The sequence below is a fragment of the Rousettus aegyptiacus genome, unplaced genomic scaffold (genome assembly GCF_014176215.1).
Source record: "Rousettus aegyptiacus isolate mRouAeg1 unplaced genomic scaffold, mRouAeg1.p scaffold_m13_p_4, whole genome shotgun sequence".
Lineage (NCBI taxonomy): Eukaryota > Metazoa > Chordata > Mammalia > Chiroptera > Pteropodidae > Rousettus > Rousettus aegyptiacus.
This window is the reverse complement of record NW_023416307.1, coordinates 34,507,252-34,531,034: the sequence shown is the minus strand read 5'-3', so window position 1 is coordinate 34,531,034 and position 23,783 is coordinate 34,507,252. Positions and strand designations below refer to the sequence as shown.

At 30.1% G+C, this 23,783-nt stretch overlaps 1 protein-coding gene and 1 pseudogene across 2 annotated transcripts in view; both read right to left on the bottom strand.

Annotated features, from left to right (window-relative positions):
- NAALADL2 (N-acetylated alpha-linked acidic dipeptidase like 2) overlaps positions 1-23,783 on the bottom strand; it is a 798,563-nt gene that overhangs the window by 260,970 nt on the left and 513,810 nt on the right. For both annotated transcript variants that reach the window (XM_016156514.2, XM_016156436.2), the window contains exons 7-9: positions 21,880-21,972; positions 19,075-19,280; positions 15,353-15,472 (exon numbers count right to left, since the gene is read on the bottom strand). In XM_016156514.2, the coding sequence (XP_016012000.2) occupies positions 15,353-15,472; positions 19,075-19,280; positions 21,880-21,972 (419 nt within the window). The remainder of the gene's footprint in view (positions 1-15,352; positions 15,473-19,074; positions 19,281-21,879; positions 21,973-23,783) is intronic.
- Positions 14,203-14,321, bottom strand: LOC118602070 (annotated as a pseudogene).

The following is a 23,783-nucleotide window of genomic DNA, read 5'->3' as shown; positions in this document are numbered from 1 at the left end:
TTCAATAAGAATAAGATGCAATTAAGATACTGAGGTTGAGAATACCTATTTTATACAGCACAGCAAATTGATCTATAAATATTTTCTCAATTAGTACCATTTCATAGACAGGTTTATTTCTCAAGTAATTATGTTGTGTACTTGTAAAATTCTGATTTCTTGTTCAGGTATGATTATTTTAAGGAACAATGCCTGAATGCAGTGAACTCTCCCAACTTGCATGTCCATATCCAAAAGATGTTATTAGAATGGGTAGAGAAGTTTACAGATAAAATTCAACTGTCTATGTCTAATAAAATGATTTAGAAATTTAGAAAAGGTCCGGAAAATAACTAAAAATATCAAGTGTCAATCTTAACAAGTTATATTAAATCTATACTTATGCTTTCCTCAAGAAAATTCCCTAAGACCAACACCAGAATCTTACCAAGATAAATTATGAGTCTGACCTAAATATACTGTTTATTTTTTAGGCTGCAAGAGATCCGTAATCTCCAAAAAAACTAATAGGTTAGTAAAAATGTAGACAGATACAAATTGCTTTAATGAAGTAGTTTCTATAAGAACAACTATCTTTTTAAACATGATGAAAAATCTTTTCAGAAATTTCTGAACACACCACATGACAACCTTCATAGCACCTTAAAAGGTTTTTTCAAAGGGAGCTAAAAGTTGTATTGCTGTAATAAGTGCTCATCAAAACACTGACAACTTAAAGACCATGCCAGAGACCATGACCTTCTTTGCCAACTGCACAGATTTCTTGAATTTCTTAAAAAGCTTTTGGCTAAATAAACTCTATGTCTGCAGACTATGGTTCCATATTTGAAGCTAACAATTTTCATGATTTTATCTTTTGAAATATGTTCAGTGATTGGAAATTTAATACTGAACAGCAGCCTCTTGAAAACTTCAGATTTAAGGACCCTCTTGAACAAATTGAAGAATTCACTGAAAATAAAATTATTGTAATTTTAACAGACTTAGAATCTAATGATTACTTTAACATTCATGCTGATATTTTTCTAGATGTTGGCTAATGTTAGCTAGCATGTGTCCTTAGATAAGTATATTTTAGTTTCTGTGATTCTTTATTAATGAAAAGTGAATAACTTTTAAAGTTTTCTTTTCCAACAGTATTTTATACTTAGCCTTGGCACTATAATATTAGGGATTTTACATCTCTAAAGTATTAGATAAGATGTTTTGAGGGTGATTTTTTTTTTTAAGGATTTACAATGAGTACATAGGTATTAAAGTTTATGTACAATGCCACTCTAATCCCAGAGGTAAATACTGTTCCGATATCTTTTTCCATAGATTGATTCTCGGACTTTGTGCAAATGGAATCATACAATATGTACTCTTGTGTCTGGCTTCTTTTGCAAATCAAAACATTTTGAAATTCATCTGTGATGTTGAAAGTGTCAGTAGATAGATCCATTTTTATTGTAGCCAGTTCTTGCACTTGACGGATATCTGGTATGTCTCAGAGGGATTACTGACAGTTAATCTTCCCTGCCTTCAGTTTTTTTGTGTCCTACCCCTGTGCACTTAGTGAAAGTCTTTGGGGAAGAATTGTTCATTTCATAATTGGCTCTGTGGCTGGGACTATTGGACTTCCATATCATCGTGCCAACCCAAGAGGTCTGTTAAAAGTTCATTAGAAGTTTTGCTGATTTCTTCTCACCCATATCTTTATGCTAAAGTCCTCCTCATCTTATAATTCTGCTATAATTGAAGCTGTTTTTTCTCCTAGAAAGAAATTATCACTTTCTGGATTTCAGTCTATTTAGGCTTATTTGCATCCTTAAGTCTCTAAAGGATTTTTGAAAACTATAATTTTGTAATCTATCTCATTTGTTCTCATCATTAGGGCCAGAGCAATGGCCCTTTACAATGTTTTACCTCCCAACTAAAAGCAGAAGTCCCATATGCAAAATGCAAGAAAAGTAATGTCTATCCATTTATTTATTTATTTATCAGGAAAAAATAATGAATAATGTCTATGTACCAGATACTGGAAATATAGCACTGACCAAAACGGTCTGAATTCTCTCCTCTCAAGGAGTTTGCATTCTACTGGGAGAAAGAGATAATAAAATAGATTAGTGACATAATATATTAATGGTTGTGCTAAAGAGAATAATAAAATAAAATTCTAAAGGAGATATAAAATGTCAGGATGGGGTTTCATATTTTAAATGTGGGGGCTAGGGATTTCTCATTCACAAGGCAATTTTGAGTAAAGATCTGAAGAAAAGACTAATGCTTCAAACCTATGACACCTTTCATTCAGAACCCTGGACACTGGGTAGCTGGATCTATGACTTAGAAACTGCTCTACAGTGTACACTGTTCTCCTAAACTTCCAACAACACAAGCTTCTCCTATAATCAGGCATTCACAAATATAAACAAAGAGCAGTATAGATATTATTATATTTAACTATCTTACTTGAAAATAACTAAAAAAAAAGAATGTTAAATCACAATGTTGTCAGAGTGTACACAAGAACAAGCACTCCAATATACTACTGCAATATTATAAACTAATATTATTTGACCCCAAAATTTCACATATCAGAATTCATTCTAGAAAAGCATAAAAACAATTGCAGATCGACTACTGCATTACTAGAGACTGGAAAGCTAATCACCACTTTACAACTTGCTGAGACCCAGCTGCTACCAAGTACACACACCTGCATGAGATCAGTAAGTTAAAAAGTAAGGCAGCATCTGCTGCTGCTGCTATGATAGGACAGCCATGGAGGTATTTGCTGGTATCGTATTTATGGCAAAGGAGTCATGATTTGTGGCTTTGTGGGCTTCAAGATGCAGGTTGTAAAGCACAACATTTTCCTGTGTATTATGGCTGAGGCAATGTTGTCTGAATTCTGGTGATAACTTTGAAGTCACTAGATATTAACAGAAGTGCTAGGGTTCCAGTGTCAGCAGTCAGGCCAGAAGTTTCTTATTCCCAAGCTTTCTGATCATGCAGAGGTAGCAGTACCCTTAAAAGGCCTCTGTTATCATTCTGTTCTTGCAGCCCTTTCAAAGACTTTGTAACAACTAATCCCATATTAAAACGTATTTCTTCTAAAAGAGAATTGCTTGTTACATAAAATTGTCTAATGACTGATAAATAACCGAGTTGGAAAAGGGCAAGAGGTTATGTACAAATATATGCATAGTATTATTAGCAATAAGGGGGGAAAAAAAAAAACTTTAAACAGTATATAAATGCTCAAAAAAACAAAACAAAACAAAACCGGCTAACAAATGATATTATAGCTTTATAATGAAATAATTTTCTTTCTTTTTTCCTTCCTTCTTTCCTTCCTTCCTTCCTTCCTTCCTTCCTTCCTTCCTTCCTTCCTTCCTTCCTTCCTTCCTTCCTTCCTTCCTTCCCTCTCTCTCTCCCTCCTTCTCTCTCCATCTCCTCCATCTAACCCTTTCTTTCTTCCTTCCTTTCTTCTTTTCTTTCTTTCAAAGAAAAAATTCAAACGTATTGAAAATTTGTGTGTATATTACAATGAATTCCTTTATACTTTTGTCTAGATTCACTCATGTGTCAGTGTTATTACATATTTTTGAAATGTAAAGTATTTATTATAATATATTGAAAGAGAAAAAGTGTAGATCACTGTTTCCTTTTAATAACCATATATCTATATGCATTAAACAAAGAAATATTTTCTCAGTGGTTTTCTCTAGATAGCAAAATTATACATGATTATGTTTTAACATTTGCCTATGTATAGTTTACAATTTTCCTACAAAGAAAATAATAAAACAATAAAAGAAACTAGATTAGTTCTGAAGAAACCTTTAGAAATGTACATAATTTCTTTTTAAATCTAAATTTCTAGTTCTAGGATAAAGTGAAAATGTCAGTTATCCTTATGTATCTTTACCAAGCTAGAGCATGTCACTTCATTTGGAATTATGCAATACTTCCTTAATTTCTGAACCTCTGAACATCTATTGTATATTATTGCAACTTGCATAATGTTTTGGATGATACTCTATATATAGTTAGAAAAATGTCATTTTATATCAAAAGTAACTAATCATGGAAAGCATTTATAAATTAATATCCTTCATTCTATTTCTGAAATTTCAAACTAAATAACTCTGGATTACTTGAGAAAATGTCCTTTGGGGAATGGTAGAAGTTCTGATGCTGTGATTCTAAAACAGCTTTTCTTTATACTTCTCTCCAGTTTCATATCTATTTCAGTTTTTACATCTAGGCCACAGCTATCTTCAACACTTTTTGTAACTACCATTCACAGTCCCAGATAAGTGAACTGGAGGTGCTTCAGGGTGAGATGGCCATCACAGATGGACGTCTATAGCTACTCATCATGTTTATGTAGCTACACTGCCTTGAAAAACAGTTATAAGCATCAACACTGAATTTAAAATTGTCATGGTCTTATATTCATCAACTGTTATTATATATGGCTTATAGATTTAGAGCTAGAATTTGTAAAGCATGATATAAGTAAATAAACAATAAATATGAAAGCTAACAACCTAGAATTCAGAAAAGCTTGGGAAACTAATTGCAAGCTCTCTTATATATTGTAAAGTTAAACAAATAAAAACAAACACAAATAAATAAAGGATGAATTTATGCGTGAATTACTATATAAAGATTAACTGGAGCAATCACTCATAAAAATGTTTGATCTCTCTTCACAACATGTACATAGTGTTTGACACTTGAAGATAATTCTTCCTATTTGATAATTTTCCTTAGGCTGAATTAAAAGGATTTCTCTACTCCCTGAAGACATACAGAAAATGGTTATGATGGCCCTCAGAAGGATTGTTGTTTCATGTTAACATAGCTTAATTTTTTCTACTGTCCAATTTCTTTTATCATCTTGGTCTTAAAATTATAATTTTTCAACTAAAATTATAGTTAACAGCAGTAACTGCAGAGGGATTAGTGTCAAGTTGTAGGACACTGAAGGCTATAAATTTGCAGGTGAAATTTCAGATCAAAGGGAAGGAATAATCAGTGCCTTCCAGTCTTATCAGCACTGTAGATAGAGGTGTATTTCTGAAAAAAAAAAATATATGCAAATTGTAGATCTTTCCATTTGAAGACTTTTTTTTTTCAAAGTGAGGGATTGAACACTTATTTATGTTTCTGTAAAAATTCTAACTTTTAGATGCATGTAGAGTTTGTTTAAAGCAGAATTTCTATGGCCATTTTAACAAGATACTTGTAGCAAAAGATTCCAGAATAAAAAAAGTTTGAGAAAGACTGCATATTCTATTTACCTCTGTATGTTTGCCACACATGGTAACATACTGAAGGTTCTACTTAGTATACATTTTATAATACACACTGGGAAATACTACTTTAAAGCAAGGTTCATTTACATGTTTATATGTTTAACCATTTGACTATTATATCAATTTTTTTTTGTTTCAAATAACCAATTTTTTAGTCAAAGCATTTATTTCATTTGTTACTTTTCCCAAAAGCCCATTTGTAATTTTCATTTTAGATTTATATCTTTCCCTTTATTTTTAAATTTTGTATATTTAAAATATACAGAATGATTTTATATACATATATATATATATTGTAGAATAATTTCCAAGATCAATATAATTATCTCTTGTCTTTCTTTAAATAAACATTCTAGTAGGTGTAAGGTGATATCTTATTGAGGTTTTCATTTGCATTTCCCTGATGATTAGTGATGCTGAACACCTTTTCATATACCTATTAGTCAGTTGTATGTTTTCTACTGAGTTGTATCAGTTCTTTATATATTTATGATATTATTTTCTTATCAGATACATATAGTCTCAAACTCATGAAGATTCAACTTACAGTTTTTTCAATTTTACCATGATAAGAAAGTAGTATGCATTCAGTAGAAACTATACTTCGAATTTTGAATTTTGATCTTTTCTCTGGCTAGTGATATATGGTATGGTACTCTCTTATGATTCTGAACAGTGGCAGCAAGCTACAGCTCCCAGTAGGCCACTCAATTACTATTGTAAAAGATCAAAACTTTACAGTGTGTTCATTGTGCTACATGAATTTTGCAACTGTATGCTAATGTAAATGTTTGGAACATGTTTAAGGTAGGTTAGGCTTACTGATAATAATGGGTAGGTCAGGTGTATTAAATGCATTTTTGACTTAAGATATCTTCAACTTCTAATGGACTTATTGGGACCTAACCCTATCATAAGCTGAGGAGCATTTGTATACTGTATACAAATATTTTCTCCCATTGTGTAGGTTTGTATACTGTATACAAATATTTTCTCCCATTCTGTAGGTTTCCATTTCCAAGTTATTGATTGTTTTCTTTGTTAAGCAGAAGCTCTTTACTTCAATGTAGTCCAACTTGTTTATTTTAGTTTTTGCTGCTTGTGCTTTTGATGTCTTAACCAGGAAATCATTGCCAAGATCGATGTTAAGGATCTTTTCTTCTAGGAGTTTTATGGTTTGATGTTTTATGTTTAAATCTTTGAAACATTTTGAGTTGATTTCTGTGAGTAGTGTAACATAAGGATCCAGTTTTATTCTTTTGCAATTGCATGTTTAATTTTCCTGATGCCATTTATTTAAGACACTTCTCTTTCCCATTGTATATTCTTGACACCTTTGTCAAAAATTCATTAAATGTAGATGCATGGTTTTATTTCTGAGCTCTCTCTTCTGTTCCATTGGTCTATGTGCCTGTTTTTATGCCAGTACCATACTATTTTAACTGCCATAGCTTTGTAATATAGCTTGAAATATCACGCAGTGTGATGCCCCCGCCCCCTTTTTTTAAGAACTGCTTTGGCTATTCGAGGTCTTTTATGATTCTATGCAAATTTTAGAATTTTTTTTTCCTGTAAAAAAAAATGCCACTGGAATTTTGATAGAGACTGCATTGAATTTGTGGGTTGCTCTGGGTTGTATGGCCATTTTAACAATACTAATTGTTCCAATCAAGAAATACAGGATATCTTTCCATTTATTTGTATCTCCTTCCATCTTCTTCATCAATGTCATAGTTTTCAGTATAAGCCTTTACCTTTTTGGTTAAATTTATTCCTAAGCATTTTTATTGTTTTCAATGCTTCTGTAGATGGCATTATTTTGTAAATTTCTCTTTTTAGATAATTTGTTGTTAAGATGTAGAAACAAATTATTTTGTTAAATAACCAAGCAAGTGATTAAAATCTAGATATCAATACAAGTACAAAATAGCTTGATTAAGGTGCCACATTAAAAAACAAGCAAACAAACAAACATTCAAAACAACAAAGGAGCCAGAATTTATAAAACTCATCTAAGGTAGCACATGCCGATTTTTTAAAGCATAAAACCATGTCTTTTAAAATTAATTTTATTACTCATAAAAATTCTACATAAAAAATCATATTTCATAAAGGCAAAGTATTACTATTGTGGTTATTATGTAGATGATTAACTGATGACATTATTGGTAGGTTTTTTTTCATCAAAACATATTAAAGATCAGGTGGGAAAAAAATGACAATTAATTCATCAGAGTAGATTTCATTTTTTTAATGACAAAGTGTACCGTACCTCATTGATGATGCTATCTAGGTGAAACAATTTTATCTAACCTATCAACAGTGATAAATCACTAATACTTCTCCTAAGTGCATAGTCATCTTTTGATTTCTATAGAGGTGGGTTTACAATATACCAAACAAAAAAGTGAAAAAAAAAATAACTTAGCTAAAGCCAATTTAAGAATGTGACAGTAATTTTGATTGTGTGTGTGAATCCAGGCTAAATTTGTTATTATCTCATATTGTTTGCACTGCTCTTTATACTACAAATATTTAAATCAGCTGTCTTCTGAAATTCAAGGCTTTAACCAGAATCTCACTAAGACTTCCCTTGATATTTAGGTTTAAGTAAAAAGGGATTTACAAAACTGTCAGTGTATACTGAACAAAAACCAATGTAAAGCAGTAATAAACTGGAGAGATTGCTTGGTTTTAACACAAAGCAAAGCCTTGTAAACCTAAGAGATAGATAAACCTGCCAAAAGAATCACAATTTTAAATGTGAGATTTTATTGAAATAGTAAATTAGTGTAGGAAAGAATTTGAAATCAATTTATGAGCTGTTATGTTCACTTCACTTGACTACAAGCAATTGAATAAGAAAGAAAAATAAGTAGAATCCACTGAAAAGAGTTGGACTTCATAGTAAACAGGAAAGTACACAGAAATTTTCTCCTTAAAAAAACTAAAGATAAAAATAAACAAATAAAAGCTATATCATATATTGTATAAGAAAAGTCAGTAGAAGAATGTTTCAAAGTCAAGTTTACTTTTATATTTTATAGTAAGCAGAATAAAATTGATGCTTTGTTTTGGTTCTTAGCATTAAAATGATCAACAGAGAGAGAGAGAGAAAAAGAAAACTATTTTAATTCTATAATTATACCTTCTATACTCTATCACTCTGCATTTGGAATATTATGAACTAAATGTTATTCTCTCAAAATTCATAGGTTAAAATCTAATCATCAAAATGACTGTATTTAGAGGTAGAACCTTTAGAAGTTAAGTTTAAATAAGATTATAAGGGTGGGACCCTAATTCGATAGGACTGACATTCTTATAAGAAGAGCAGGAGATACCAGGAATGTGTGTGCACAGAGAAAAAGGCTACTTGAGGGAACAGTGAGAAGGTGGCATCTGTGGTATTTTGTTTTGGTTGCCTTTGCAGACCAGGGCTATTTTTAAAAGAAATTCCAGAGTGTATAAACATAAAATCAAGAAAAAATTTTAGTTAATAACTCTGTTATTTATAAGTCAGGCTTCTGGTAACTCAAGAATTTGAATTAGCTTCTGGGACTAAAATATCTCACATTTTGTTTTTACCCCCTATGTAATAGTGGCACGTCAGGCAGTATGAAATCCAGCACTGTGGCACTCAGTAAAAACTGTCCAGGTATCATGAAAGGCATAGCTGTGGCACTTTGATACCCTCACCCAAGAGGAAAAGAGCAGAAGGATAACAACATTGCAGTTGATTTGAATAAGGAACTGAAAATGAACATCAGTTTGAGTGACTTCAAAAGCATTGGAAGTTCAGTAAGAAGAGTTTACATGATTGAAATATTGAGATTTGAAAAGACTGATGGTTAAATTTCTTCAAGATTATGAGTACATTTAAACTTTTTGTCACTATTATACAATTTATGATTCTAAATTAAACCAGTCATATTTTCTCTTTCCTGTGAATTCCAGTGTGGTTCATATCACATTCACCCCTATATTTTAACTATTTATGTATGTAATAATTATGGTAAACTCTAAGCTCCTGGGCAATGGGGGCTTTTCATGTGCTTATTGTGTGCCTACACACTTAGAGCAATGTCATACACAGTTGGGTTCTCCATTAACATTTTTCACATACTGAGCTCTGCAATAGTTGGAGTATCATAATCAAGTGATACTGTAGTTGATTCTGGGCTCAATGCTCTGATACATGTAGTCGAAATGAGATATACACCCTGTATTCTCTGGTGGGCATTCTTAGTATATAAAAAATAAAACATTTAAAAAAATATCCTATAAAACAAATATACCTTTGCTACTTTTTTAGACTTAAAAAAATTATTTGTCATGTGGACAGCATTATAATATTGATGCAATTGTTTGGTTTTGCTCAGGTGTGCCAGCTTCTGGCAGGTGCTTCAAAGCAACATTTAAGCCCAATAGAAATGGACTGGCTACTTTCATACGTACGAATGCTTCAAGCTTCCTTAAAATAATCTCTTAGAAATTTCATCACTATTTACTTGAGACTTAGACAGTACTCAAGACTAATATATGAATGATCAAATTCTGTTTTTCTAAGGGCACAATCAATATCTTCTGTGATCTATGAAAAATAATTTCAAAACATGAAGGTGAAACAGCAATATATATATGTCTGTGTGTATATATATATTCATTACATATATATGTGTGTGTGCATATATATATATATATATATATATATATATATATAGACAGAGAGAGAGAGAGAGAGAGAGAGAATGTGTCTGTATTGCATCTTAATGTTTAAATATTATTTTGGGATAAATCTAATTTTATCTTTAATTTTATAACTTATTTTGAATTAAAGCAATTGTGTTTTATTAACTAAGAGGCTGCTGATTTGTATATCCTTTATTGTATGGTTAAGAGGTCAATGAAAATCATTTTCAAGAAAGGGCATTTTTTCTAATTATAAAGGATCTTTTATTCCCTACTCATTTAGGGAGCTGAGTACTCCATTCATCTCTACAAAACATCCTTTGGTTCCCAGTAGAATGGAAAGCGTTTATATAGCAAGAACTCAAATGTTTGTGAATGAGAGAAAGAATAATAAATGTTTATAATACCAATAAAATAAAAATCAATATTATATAAATATCAATACTAGATAAATTAAGTTCAACATGTTTTGTATAAGATACTGGAAAAATAAATGCTGTTTAGAAGACTTCCATAAGAAAAATTTATAATTAAAGATAGTGTTGCTACTAGTAAGAGAATGAAAAGTCAAGCCAAGACTGGGAGAAGAATTCACAATGTATGAACAAGAAAAGACTTGTATGTAAAAAACTCTTACAAACTGATAAGAAAACATATCAACAACTCTTTTTTAAAAATAGGCAAAAGCTGAAATGAGCCCACAAGAAGGAAGATACCCAAATGGCCAATGAGTATATAAGTATGGAAGAAGATACATTATTAATCATTAGAGACACTAAAATGAAACCCAAAACAATACCACCATATTTCCATGAGAATGATAATGCCGAATGTTGGTGATAACATGGAACACCTGGGACATCTATACATTGCAGGTAGTAATGTAACTGGTAGGTGCACTTTGGAAAACTCTTTGGCAGTATCAACTAAAGGTAAAAACATGTCTATCCTATGACCTAGCAATTCTACATCCGGTAAATACCCAAGAAAAATTAGTGCGCTTGTTCTACCAGTGTACAAAAATAATGATAGCTATGTATTCATTATAGCTAAAATCTAGGAAACAAATCTGAATATTTACATCTGAATCTCTTATGGTACTGTGTAGAAATTCAGATATTTTAAAAATATTTTACTGGATTTTGTGAAATTCTTTTTTATATATAATTGACATAATTTTTGTCTATAATGCACATTTTACCATAATTTTTGTCTATAATGCACATTTTACCATTATAGGAAAACTTTTTAAAAGCTTTTAATTGTATTTTTCAGCAGTAAAATGTAAGTATGAAATAAAATATGAATATAAAATTAATACTTTCACAAAGAGAATTTCTAATTGAAAACATCTTCATATATGGATTTTTTGTAAATATTAATATTTGTTTTATATATTTTAAATGAGAATTTTAATTCTAAAACATAAGCTAATTTTACATCATTTTTAAAATTAAAAATAATATTGGTAGCATAGAGAGAGCAGAAAAGCATATTCAAAATAGTAACAATGGCATCAGGTAAAAAATCAACCATATAAAAGCTTTGGTTATTGCCATTTATTTACCACTCCATGGTAAATAACTCATTGGTAGAATGCTGCTACTTTCATTATACAAACTAATTTATTAGTTATCAGTGTTATAACTTAGAAAAATAAAGTTTTTTTAAGTTTTTTACAGTTATAATGAAAATTTTCAAAAAAATCCAAAAGAGAGAGAGCAGTACAATGAATTTTCATATTTCCATTACCCAGCTTAGTAACCATCAATTTTTCACTATTTGTTAGACAATTTTTTAAGGTTAACCTTTCATAAATTCCAAGAAAGACCAATAATCATTATGATGGATTGAGATTCATAAACATTTTTGAATTTTGAAAAGATCTGATTTCATTCATTCAGTTTGATTTAAGTTTAGCACACTAATCTCAGAAAAAATGATGTCTTTTCTCAATGTTGATCATTTATTTTCCATTCATTTTAAAAACAAAGTTAAAATTTCAAACTAGAGAGAGAGCTCCAAAGGTATTGCACAAATTCCAGTCACCATTGACTGTTTTCCTAGTGGTCTTGAAAATGTAGAACTGCTACACATGTAACAACTTTAATAAATCTTAAAAACCATTATGCTAAGTAAAAGAAGCCACATGCATAGGGCTCCAGACTGTGTAATTCCATTTTTTATGATATTCTGAAAGACAAATCTGTAAGGGTAAAATCAGATTAGCGTTTGCCAGGAACTAGGATGAAAAGAGGTATTGAATGCAAAAGGGTATGACAAAAATTTTAAAAGTAATGGAAATACTGTATAGATCAACTGTGATGATGTTTATGTAATCGCATTTGTCAAAATTCATCAAGCTATACACTTAAAAAGGGTAAATTTTGTTATATGTAAATTATATCTCAATTTATCCACTGAGTCTAATTTAATGAAATGAATACCATTTCAAGGTCTGATGGACAAGTACAGTAGACTTGATTGGGATAATACACAATTAATGAAGTTTAAACTAGTATTTGATTGAGGGCAACCATTACACTTTTTTTAAAATCAAGCTTGTAATAAATTAAAATAACCTATATGTGTCCTTTTTTTCTCATAATTATTTAAAGATTTCATCTGATATTTTTATGTCTACCTCATGAAATTATCAAGGTCTTTTGGAATCTGTACATTATGAGTATCTAATATTCTGTATAGCCTCATACTTTCTACAATTTAATAAGTACCTTTTGTTATAGAAAATATTATTCTATGTAGAAAACTCATTTTGAATTTGTTTTTGTTATTTTGGCTTGTGTTAAGTTGTATGGCACGAGCCCAAATGATCTGTGGTAACAGAATCTAAATAAACTTAAAATATAAGATATTGAAGACTATTAAAAAATATCTCTGTAAGTGAAGTTACATATGTTCTGATATTGCAATTAAATTCTTTTTTTGAAATAAACATTTTAAATATATATATTTTTAATGTCAGTAATGGCAATATCACTTTAGTTAAATCATGTAAATTATTACGGGGTTGTATTTCCTTCAGTGCTCTTAACCTTTATATTAGTAAGAGTGTTTTTATATTTGTTTTTATATATGCTTACATTTTTGTATGCAACTATAACTTAAATTAACATATATAATTATATATCATATATGTATAATATACAATATACATATATCATATATACATATATCACATATGTATAATTTAATATATAAAGATAAATCATTTCCATGTTTTAAAATTATATTTGCTATTCTTTATAATATATAAAGATATATACATATATCATATATGTATAATTTAATATATAAAGATGAACAATTCCCACATTTTAAAATTGTATTTGCTATTCTTTGTTTAAACCTGTGATAATCCCACCCTTCTAAATTGTCCTATGGAACACACACATACACATGCAATCTCTACTGAAAGAAATTTCCTTTTAATACAGATTTGTTTATTATTAGGTTAGTATGTAAGCATTTTCAATTACAGGACCAAAATAAATAAGGAGGTACATCTGCCATGTCACTATTCATTATTTAGAAACCATGTTGTACTTTCAGATACTAATTAGGTTTAGGTACTAATATTTTACTGTGTTCAGTTATAAAATTTTCAAAGACATTTTTAAAGCCATTATATTCTCAGATATTTCTATAAATTTCATATTTCTATAGACAAATATTTGTATAGATATGCTACACCTTAAAGTTTATTTCTATTTACCTATAAATTTCAATGACATATTTTCCAATATTCTCAAAATAAGAATATTGGAACACATGAGAAGGAAAAGAAAACTTTTAAACTAACTTTTCACAATTTCTGGATACTGGAGCTCATAATTTCTTATTCAGAAATCACCTACTTATTCAGAAATATCTTAACTTCCCAAGGGAGACATCTGCCCATATTTTCTTCTTTTGAAATTTTCCTAGGCAGATGAGAAAGTTAGAGAACTCAAAGCAGTACACAGAGTGCAAGAATTCACTTACAGATCTGAATATAATGTAGGGCATGCACATCGGGATTTGGCTGATTTTATTATTCAATTTTATTATTCGATTTATTTTATTTTATTTTATTCATTTTATTTTATTTTATTTTAGGCGAGGCACCCCTTGGTTGACCTCACAGATTGCAAGAACTTTGTCAGCTTACAATCACTTATTTTTTAATTTTTTATGCTTACAGCACCTGGTGTTGCTAGGTGGTCTCCCACCCAAGTACTAACTAGGCCCGACCCTGCTCAGTTTCCGAGATCAGATGGGATTGAGGTTGTTCAGGGTAGCATGGCTGTAGACTTGGCTGATTTTAAACACAGAGATTCATCCATTTCATATTTTATAATGTCTTCTTTATTATACTACATATGGAAATGTCAATGAAAACTATTAAACTAGAAAATACTTTATGAAAGTCATAAAATGTTAGTTTGTACTACATTTCAATCAAGAATTATGTCTAATCCAAAGCATCGTTCGTTATTTCTTTTTCTAACTCAGTTTCTGTGACACTTATTGGAAACTATGTGGGCATAAAAAGGTCATTTCTAATATATACCAACAGCCTTTGGGGTTGGGAGGAAACTACCCACCACCCTGCAGTGGTGGCACGGTTGCTTTAATTCTGAGAAATAACATATATCATTTTATCTGCAGTAAAAGTCATAAAAAGAATGTAGAAATAAAAGTACAAATTCTACTAATAAACAAAAATGTTTGGCAAAATTCTTTAAAACAGATGAGAAGTGACTAAATTTAAAAAACACTCTAGTGAGACATCACAAACTACATAATTTTTTTGAAGTTATTTTATAGGAAAATGCATGTTTTTCTTTTCTAAGATTTAAAAAATATTTTCTAAATATCTTGACTTTAGTCTTCCTTATATTGTAGGAATTAGACACAGATCTTGCTCTCAGGGAGTTTAAGCATAGTTGAAAACATAGGACTGGTCCACAAATTACTCAAAATATGAATGAGGGGGAAGAAATCCAAAAGTAATTAAGTATACTGCAAAATGTCAAGAATGGCAAAATTGGGAACCTGAGAGCTAAATTCAATTCTTAAGAAACAAATTTACATTCATACATATATTCTCTGTTTGATTTATATCTACAACATAACTATCACAGAGTAGTAACTGAAGAATTTCAGACCCTAAGAAATTGGTTGAAAGGATATTGATAAAAACTGCAATAGATCATTTCTTAAAAACATTTATAGATGGTTTTATACATATTAAAAAATAAATTAAATATCAAGAAATGCCAAATTATAGATGAAAAAGTCTATTTTACATAATAATTGTATTAAAAAACAGTTAATCTTACCTCTGCTACCAGTTGCAGAAGAGATGGTGAAGCTACAGAATACATACTTGAGTTACCCCTTATGGGACTATGGAGACTGACATAAGCCACAGCATTTCTCTGCAGAACCTTCTTGAAATCCTGAAATCAAAAAACACACAAAACAGTATATCTCTAACACAAATAAAAGTAACAGATTCTATTTAATCAGTTACATATTAAATAATAAACACTTTCTACTTAAAATCATTACATTATATAAACACTTTTTTTAAAAAAAAAGGAATATCATACTATTTAATAAGCATGTACAAAGTCATAAAAGCATTTTAAATAAGGGTGGTGAGAAGTCACATATAATATGATAAAATATTTTTAAGTGTGTTCCTGAAAAAGGTCAAATTTTAAGATAAAATGTTCTTAAATGGTTAATATACAAAATTAATCTTCATAATATAGAACAGAATACTTGATCTGGTGACAGCACTTAATTTTATAGTTTGTGAATTAGACAACAGACATGGGAAAACTACTTCAGTGATTAATAAACCATTCTTTTCCTTTGAAGCAATGAGCTACTTTTTACACAAAGTGGCTCTTTATTCTAAGCAAATTGAAGAATAATACAATGTGTTCCTGCGCATATTACCAAAAATAAAACCTGATGCATTTCACACACATTAGTAACATAAAATTATTCAGTAGAATAAGTTTTACACTTCTCTGCTGAACCCTAGTCCCTAAAATTGAAGGTCAGTGATACTATTAAGAAGGTACAACTACTATTTTTCTCCTGTTCTTGAACAAATGAGTAATTACCATGGTGGCAGTTCTATAGAAATATCCTAAAAACTGTTATTACTTCATATCTTAAGAACATGTATTTTTTTCTTCTAACATTATCAGAGGAAAGACTTCAAGGACTTGTATACCTAGCAAATCGGTAGTTACTTCTGCTTTATGTTGCATATTCAGCTATGACTCTATAAGAGAGGTATAAAAAATTTGATTTAAAATTAATAATTATTTTAAATAAAGAGGAATGGTAAACTTTCAGCTCAAATGTTATGCTCCATACATATTTTAAAAGTCCATTGTTATGCAAGCACTATAAAAAAAACAGTTCCTATTTATACACTAGCATATAGACACTGTCTATAATTCCCAAGAGACCCTCATGATATAGGCATTAGTGTACTAATCTGAGAAATCAAATCTTGCCTAAGAAACACATGTTTCATGGTGGAGAAGATTTGAACTTAGACTTCTTTAACTATAAAATCTATAGTGTTTCCATAATAGCCTGAATAAAGGTTCTTCAAAGAAGAAATGATATTGTTTGAAGAATCTCTTCAGTAAAATGTAATAATTTTCCTCAAGGATCAAGATCAGTATTGAGTCAATTCTATAATAATTCTATCACTATAAACTATGTTTTAAAGTTTATTGACTAACATCACTTAATCCTTTTAATTATATCTGTGGGTATCAAGGGGCTCCTATGCAAACAAAATTGAATAGGATAATATGACATGTCAACAAGTGCTTTCCTCATTCAGCTTCACTAGGAAATATATTTAGAGCATAGATTTGTTTCAGTGTAAAAGAAAATGTTTCTCATAAAGAGATTTGATAAGAGTAGATAGAAGAGGAAAGTTCATAGTTTTCTAAACTCTTCTTCAACTAGATAGTTACAAAATGGCTTCTTAAATTGTATTAAAATAATCTTCTAAGATATAGTAATTTACAACAGTATATTTGAAAAGCTAACAATCAAATCTATATATTATTCACCATTTTCTTTACTCAAATATCTTTGCCCAAAGAGTCATGGAAAAAGCCAGAAAGTTACTGAATACATAATTAGTTGTCAAATATGCATACATACATAAATATTCTAGGATAAAAGTAACTAATATTTTTAATAGGAAGAGCCTTTTCTAAGATAAATATTTTTTACTATTGACACTCACATTATTGTATCTATTGATTGAGAAAATATAAAATCACCAAAAGGTACAACAGATTCAGTAAAATTTAAAAATAAATTTGTGTTTTATTAAGCACAAAAATATCTACCTAATTTAAAAATGTCATTGCTCAAATATATGCAAATCCACATTATTATTTCAATTCAAAGGCTATGCTTGATGCTCAAATATATTCAAGGACTTTTTTCAATAAACTTCCTTATGCACAGGAGTTAAGAATTTTTAAGTTGGGAACTACAACTGTTAGACAAACTTGCTTTGAGAATGTATTTAAAATATACATATGAATTTAATATTAACATTTTTTAAATGAAAGTTAGTAGACTGATATCAAAAAGATTGTATGATATAATGGAATAAATTTTTGGAATTTGAAAAGAATCTTTAAAACATTATTTTAAAATGTGCCTTATTGCTATAAGAAAAACTAAAACTCCTTTCTTCACAATAAATATATTATGAATTATTAAAATCAGCCCAGATCACAAATATATTCCCCAAATTGTTTTTTTAACTTATTTACATCTTCAACATAAGTAATTTGGAATAGAAGTTTGAGGAGTTGTTTTAGCTATTACATTTTCCACCTTACTAAAAATTTGTCAATTTAAAAAGGCTCTTTCAGCAATGGAATTTATTCATCTGATTAGTTCTTTTGAATATGGAATAAGCATTAATTTACACATGGAAAAGCATTCCAATTTCTACTGTATGACTTGATATAGTTTACGCTGCAATTTTTATTTGTTTTGACTTTTCTTTAAATTAAGAAGACACTCGTTATATTCTTCTATATTCTTTTTTGTTATTTTCTTTGATATTCAATAGATGTCTGATTTTTTTTGAGTGCTTAAATAAAAAATGAAATGAGAATTTCTCATTAGATATTTAAGATTGTTTTCCCCAAAGGAGAGGTAGTGAGTAAACTAAAATGGTTCTGCTTTCCTAGCTAAAAATGTATAGTTCTTTTCTACATATTTCCATTGCACCACTTTTTTAAAAAATTGTAAAAGTGAAGAATATCTAAGTTTTACAATGATTTTGTTATTGTTAATCTGACATCAATCCCATCATTATTTGTCATATTCCATTAAGAACAGTGCAACTCTGAGACATAGACATGTCAGAAACATCTAAAACTTCAATATTCCAGTGTTTTCTAACCATGACCCATTCATTTGGACAAAGGCTTCTTAAGATATGTAAGTAGATAGGTAGGTATGTAGTAGGAAAGAAAGAGCAGAGAGAGGTGTAAGAGTAGAGGAAGAAGGAGTGGAAGGAGGGAGGGAAGGAAAGAAGGAGGAAGAAAGAAAACCACTGTTTTGAGTCCAGGCTCTATATTGCATAGCTAAGCTATAATGCTAAATTTATAAAAATTTAATATAGGAGACCATTTCATAATCCCAGATAATTGCAAAAACATTTGAAAAAGTAATGGTAAATAACACCTGGTCCTTTTTTGTCCTGCCACTGTCTGAGACACACAATAACCAGCTGAAAACTATTGAGTCTACATATAGATCTGGAAGCAACAAGAAGAAGATGGTTGGCAGATCATACACAGTTTGCCGTGGTCTCACTCTAGTTCCCTTTCATTCTTATGAGTGATCTCAGCAACCTGACAAACATGACATCCTGGTTGAGATACACATTCTTGTCCTTGTCTTCAACAGTTTTACTTTGTTTATGAGAGAGAGGGAGAAAAAGAAAGAGGGAAAGAGGAAAAGAGTAATGTAATTAATGTGCATTTACCTCTCCCCATTCATATGAGCCAATATTGCCAAAAGTTGTTCCTCCCCAAGAACAGAAGACAATACTGCGGTCTGGTCTCCATCCTCTCTTAACTTTTAACATCAAGGCCTGAATAAAAGCTGTGATTATGGCAGTGCTACTGGCCCATTCTTGCCCGCTATAACTGTATGCAGTATGATGGTGGCTGCCAACTATGATATACCGATCTGGAAATAGAAGGAAACATGAGCCATTAAAACAAAATGTAAACCTTAACAATAAATTTAATGACATTTACATAATCCTATTGCACAAATGAGCAACGATTATGCAAAATTGTTCTAATAATTAAGACTACTTTACATTTTTCATCCACTGTCTTGATTTACACATCTGTGTATATCAAAGCAGAGGCAGCTGCTGAACCCAATTATGAACTCAAAGCTTAGAACCATATTACTGTCCTTTGCAACATGCATATTAATTAATGAGGTATACAAATATGCCACAATGAAACCTTTATCTAACATTTTTCCAGAATCATAGTGGGAAGTGTCCTATAAACAATGTGTGTATGCTCAGTAAATATTAATGAACTATTAACACATTTGAGGGAGCAGTTGTTTATTAGCAGTAAATATTAAAAAAAATATGGTCGTCATGTATGGATTTTGCAATAAATAAAGTACTTAGGGAATTAATTATAGCTTCTAATTTATAACTTTAGCCTCTTATTTCTCTGAAAAAAATCAACATCAAAAGTCATCCAACTACTGTAAAAGTTTCCTTTTCACATATTTTATTTCATGTAATCATACGAAATCTATTAGATACTCTATTAGAAAGATCTCAATGACACATAGATGTTCAATGTACATTACTGACTATTGTCATCAATAAGGTAGGCTAAAAACATACTTCCAGAGTTTCCTCTGATTTTGTTGTCAGCGAATGTTATTGTTAAACAGTTAGATTTACTTAAGAAGTCCTATACATTTATGTAAAAAGATTTCTTTATTGAGTGCCATTTCATTAGGAGGTATCCCATAGCTCAATGATTAAGTATTCAGATTCTGAAGGTTGCTTGCTTGAGTTTGATCCAATCTATTCAACTTACTATTTGTATGACCTTGGAAAGTTTATTTAACCTCTCTTTGCCTTAATTTCTTCAACTATAAAGTGGGAATAAAAATAGTACATACATCATTCAGTTGTTTTGAGTTTTAACTTAGTTACTATTTGTAACACACTTTGAACAGCGTCTGACACATAATAAGTACTACATTTGTATGGAATAAATTAATCACCACTTGGCTCATAGTATCAAAAGTGTATAGGAAACATCACTGTGTGAAGCTATTTTAGTCTCCCATACTGATATTGGAACCAGTAATGAATTTGACCTGCCAATATTTTATCAAAATTTAATTAATGATATACATAGTGTGTCCACAAATGATGGAACTCTGAAAATTTATTCATGCATTTCCTAGATATGAGTTTAGAAATGTCTTTATTCTAAATAAACCACATCTAAAAACCTTAGTACTAATTAATGATTATTTATAATTTTCAGAGTCATTCAAAAATCATGTAAATGAACAGTTAATATATTTGCGTAGAATTCAAATAAGCAACATTTGAGAAAGCTTTGCTAATATGCACTGAAGAATACTACTGGTAAATTGATTAATTTTTTTCTATATTGAATTTCTATAACAGAAGTTTTTATCTTACAGCTATTATAATAGTGTAAAGTTGGTTTTTCAATAATAACTTGCAAATTCATCAATGTTGATAAATATTTCCAGTGCTTCAATTAGAGATCCATATGATGGGAATTTGTTGATATGGCTGAGATGTAATGATAACAATTTTTAAATTTACTTATATTTTGTGTTATGATAAGAGGTCGTTCAACATTACTACTGTAAGGAAATCAGAGAAAATACATACTGCCCATGAATTTTGTAAGAGTTGGCTGGCAAGAGACTGGGTGATATGTAAAAGTTGATCTCAGAATTCTCTGGGTTAACAGTTGTGGGGTCAATGTGACTACTGTCACGAAGAACAGTTGGCAAAGGAGAACTTGAGATGTCCCAAATAAATTAACAGAAGTGTACTAAAAAGATTGTTGAATTCTATACTGTATAATGAGCACATCAGACAGTAATATGAGATTCAACCTCACAATATGTTTAGAAATGTTACCATTAATCTCTTCATATATGTTATTTTTACTTTTTTAGCCTATATAATATCTGAAGATTCCATCAGCATCCTATAACAAAGAGTAAATTTATTTAAAATTTAACCAGGCGATCATTTTCAAAAGCACCTTCAAAACCTAAAGCCATGCAAACATTATGCAGAATTGTCAATGGACTGAGTCAGAGGCAGAATACAGATTAATAATAGAAGATTAGATCTGAAGACCATATATACATAAATTATTTTCTTTTTCAAAAAGGCTTTAATTGATAGAAATGCTTCTGATAGTCTCATAAGGAATAAAAAGAAAGAAAAAAACATTGTTTTTTATAGCTTCTTTTCACCAGGCATATGCCAGTTTAACAAATCTAAAGTTTATTTTCTGTTGTTTCTATTTTCCCATTACCCTCTATACTACGATTTATTTTTGAAAAGATATGGTAAAAAAGAGAATAATGATCTATTTCTTGGTTTTATATTAACCCACTACTCAATGGTATAAACCTCTAGTTATACCTAAAATAGAATATTTAACTATGCTATTAAATTATTATAGAACAGTTTTTTGTGATGTTTTATATAAAGTGTAGACTATAAATACTTAATCATGCTTACCTGGAGACGTCAAGCCCTTTAAATATCCAATAACATTAGTGACTGTTTTGAACTTTGTGACTGTCTGCACTTGCATGTTGACAATTCTTTCTTCTAAAAAAAATAAAAATGAAAGATGCTTGTTTCTCTATATTTTATATTTTCTTAAAATATTTAAATTTATTTATCCAATACCCTCATCAAAATAATTCCAAATAATTAAATTTCTGTAGATAACTAGTTACACTTTTTTGACAAATATTTATTCAACATTTTGTGGAGACTATTTTAGGTACTTGTTACACAATGATGACTAAGATGCAATTGCTAGCTTCATAGAACTGCAGAGCCATAATTAGGTAATTCTAAACTTCACATTTAATGCTACAATGGAGTTCAACATAGAACATCACCTTGGGGAGATATGACAACTCACGTTTTTTAAAAAAGGAAATAAAATAGATTAGATAAGAACATTTCCAAAGAATGTTAAGTACTTGTATAATGTCAGAAAAAGAACATGTGAAAGATAATTTAAATTTTCCTGTATGGTTCACTGTTATGTTGAAAACTGTAAAAGTATTCCAAAAATTAAATAAATTCTTACAGCTGTACATATTGGAGTCTTAATTTCTATTTGTTCGTAGGTCTCTCACCTGCATTCTAAATCTTCACCAATTGTTCTTCCTCTTTGAGTCCTTCTTTTCATGTTTGATATTCAAAAATTTTGATAAGGAATAAGTCAAAGACACAATACAAGGGATTCCAGTCACAGCCCAAGGTGATCTCTAAAGGCCTCTAGCAGTAACATGTTAATCCTGTATTTAATGGATTCTGGAAGTCTGGGAGATTTCTAAGGGAAGTTCAAGGTTAGCCAGGTGGTCTTGTTGGAGCAGAGTGGGTGTGGGTGGCAATTACAAAGTAGCTAATTCAAAATAGATAGCCTGTAGTACTGACAGGCCTCCAAATGTCACTTCTGACTGCTAGATGAAAATTGTTATGATAAATAAGTTGCTTTTATCTTGAATGTGCCCTACTAACAATTTCAGTGGAAAATCATTACAATGAATCTGTTAAAATTATAACCAAAACAAGAGCAAAGAAACCCTGGAAGAATACTTGAGCTCCTCATGTATGAAAAAGGAAAAAAGAAATTTATTTAGAGCCCAGTATTGTGGTTTTAATTTAGATGCTTTGAATTATTTGTTTTAAATTAATATAGCTTGTTTTTTAGATCAGCTTCAAATTGACAGAAAAGTTTAACAGAAAGTACAGCTCCTGAATATCCTTTCTCTCCTTCACCCCCTATTATTAATATCTTGCACTAGTGTGATGCATTTGTTATCATCGATGAGCCAATATTAATAAATTATCATTACTAAAGTCCATAGTTTCCACTAGGGCTCATTTTTTATGTTGTATACTCCAAGGGTTTTGACAAATGCTTAATGACATATATCCAACATTACAAAATAGTAATCATATACATCATACACAACAGTTTCATTGCCCAAAATATTTCCCATGGTCAACCTATACATCTTTCCCTTCCACCCTCCCTCTTGAGCCCCTAGCAACCACTGATCTTTTCAATGTCTCCATAGTTTTGCTTTTTCAAGAACATCATGTAGCTGCACTCATATGTTAGTTTTTAAGGTTTCTTTAATTCTCTATTCTGTTTGTTTCAAATAGTCTAGATAAATAAACTATAGATAAGGGAGTCAGTAATATATATATATATATACTCACTCTTTCCAGCTTATTTTTGAGTTAGATATGGGTAAACTTCTCTGGTTTTCAAAGATTCAATATATTTTTTTTCTAATTCAGCAGTAAGAAAACCTTACAATATATCCAAATATGCTTATACAATTAATACAAATGTGCAATATATTATTTGGAATATTACCTAACATTAGTATAGT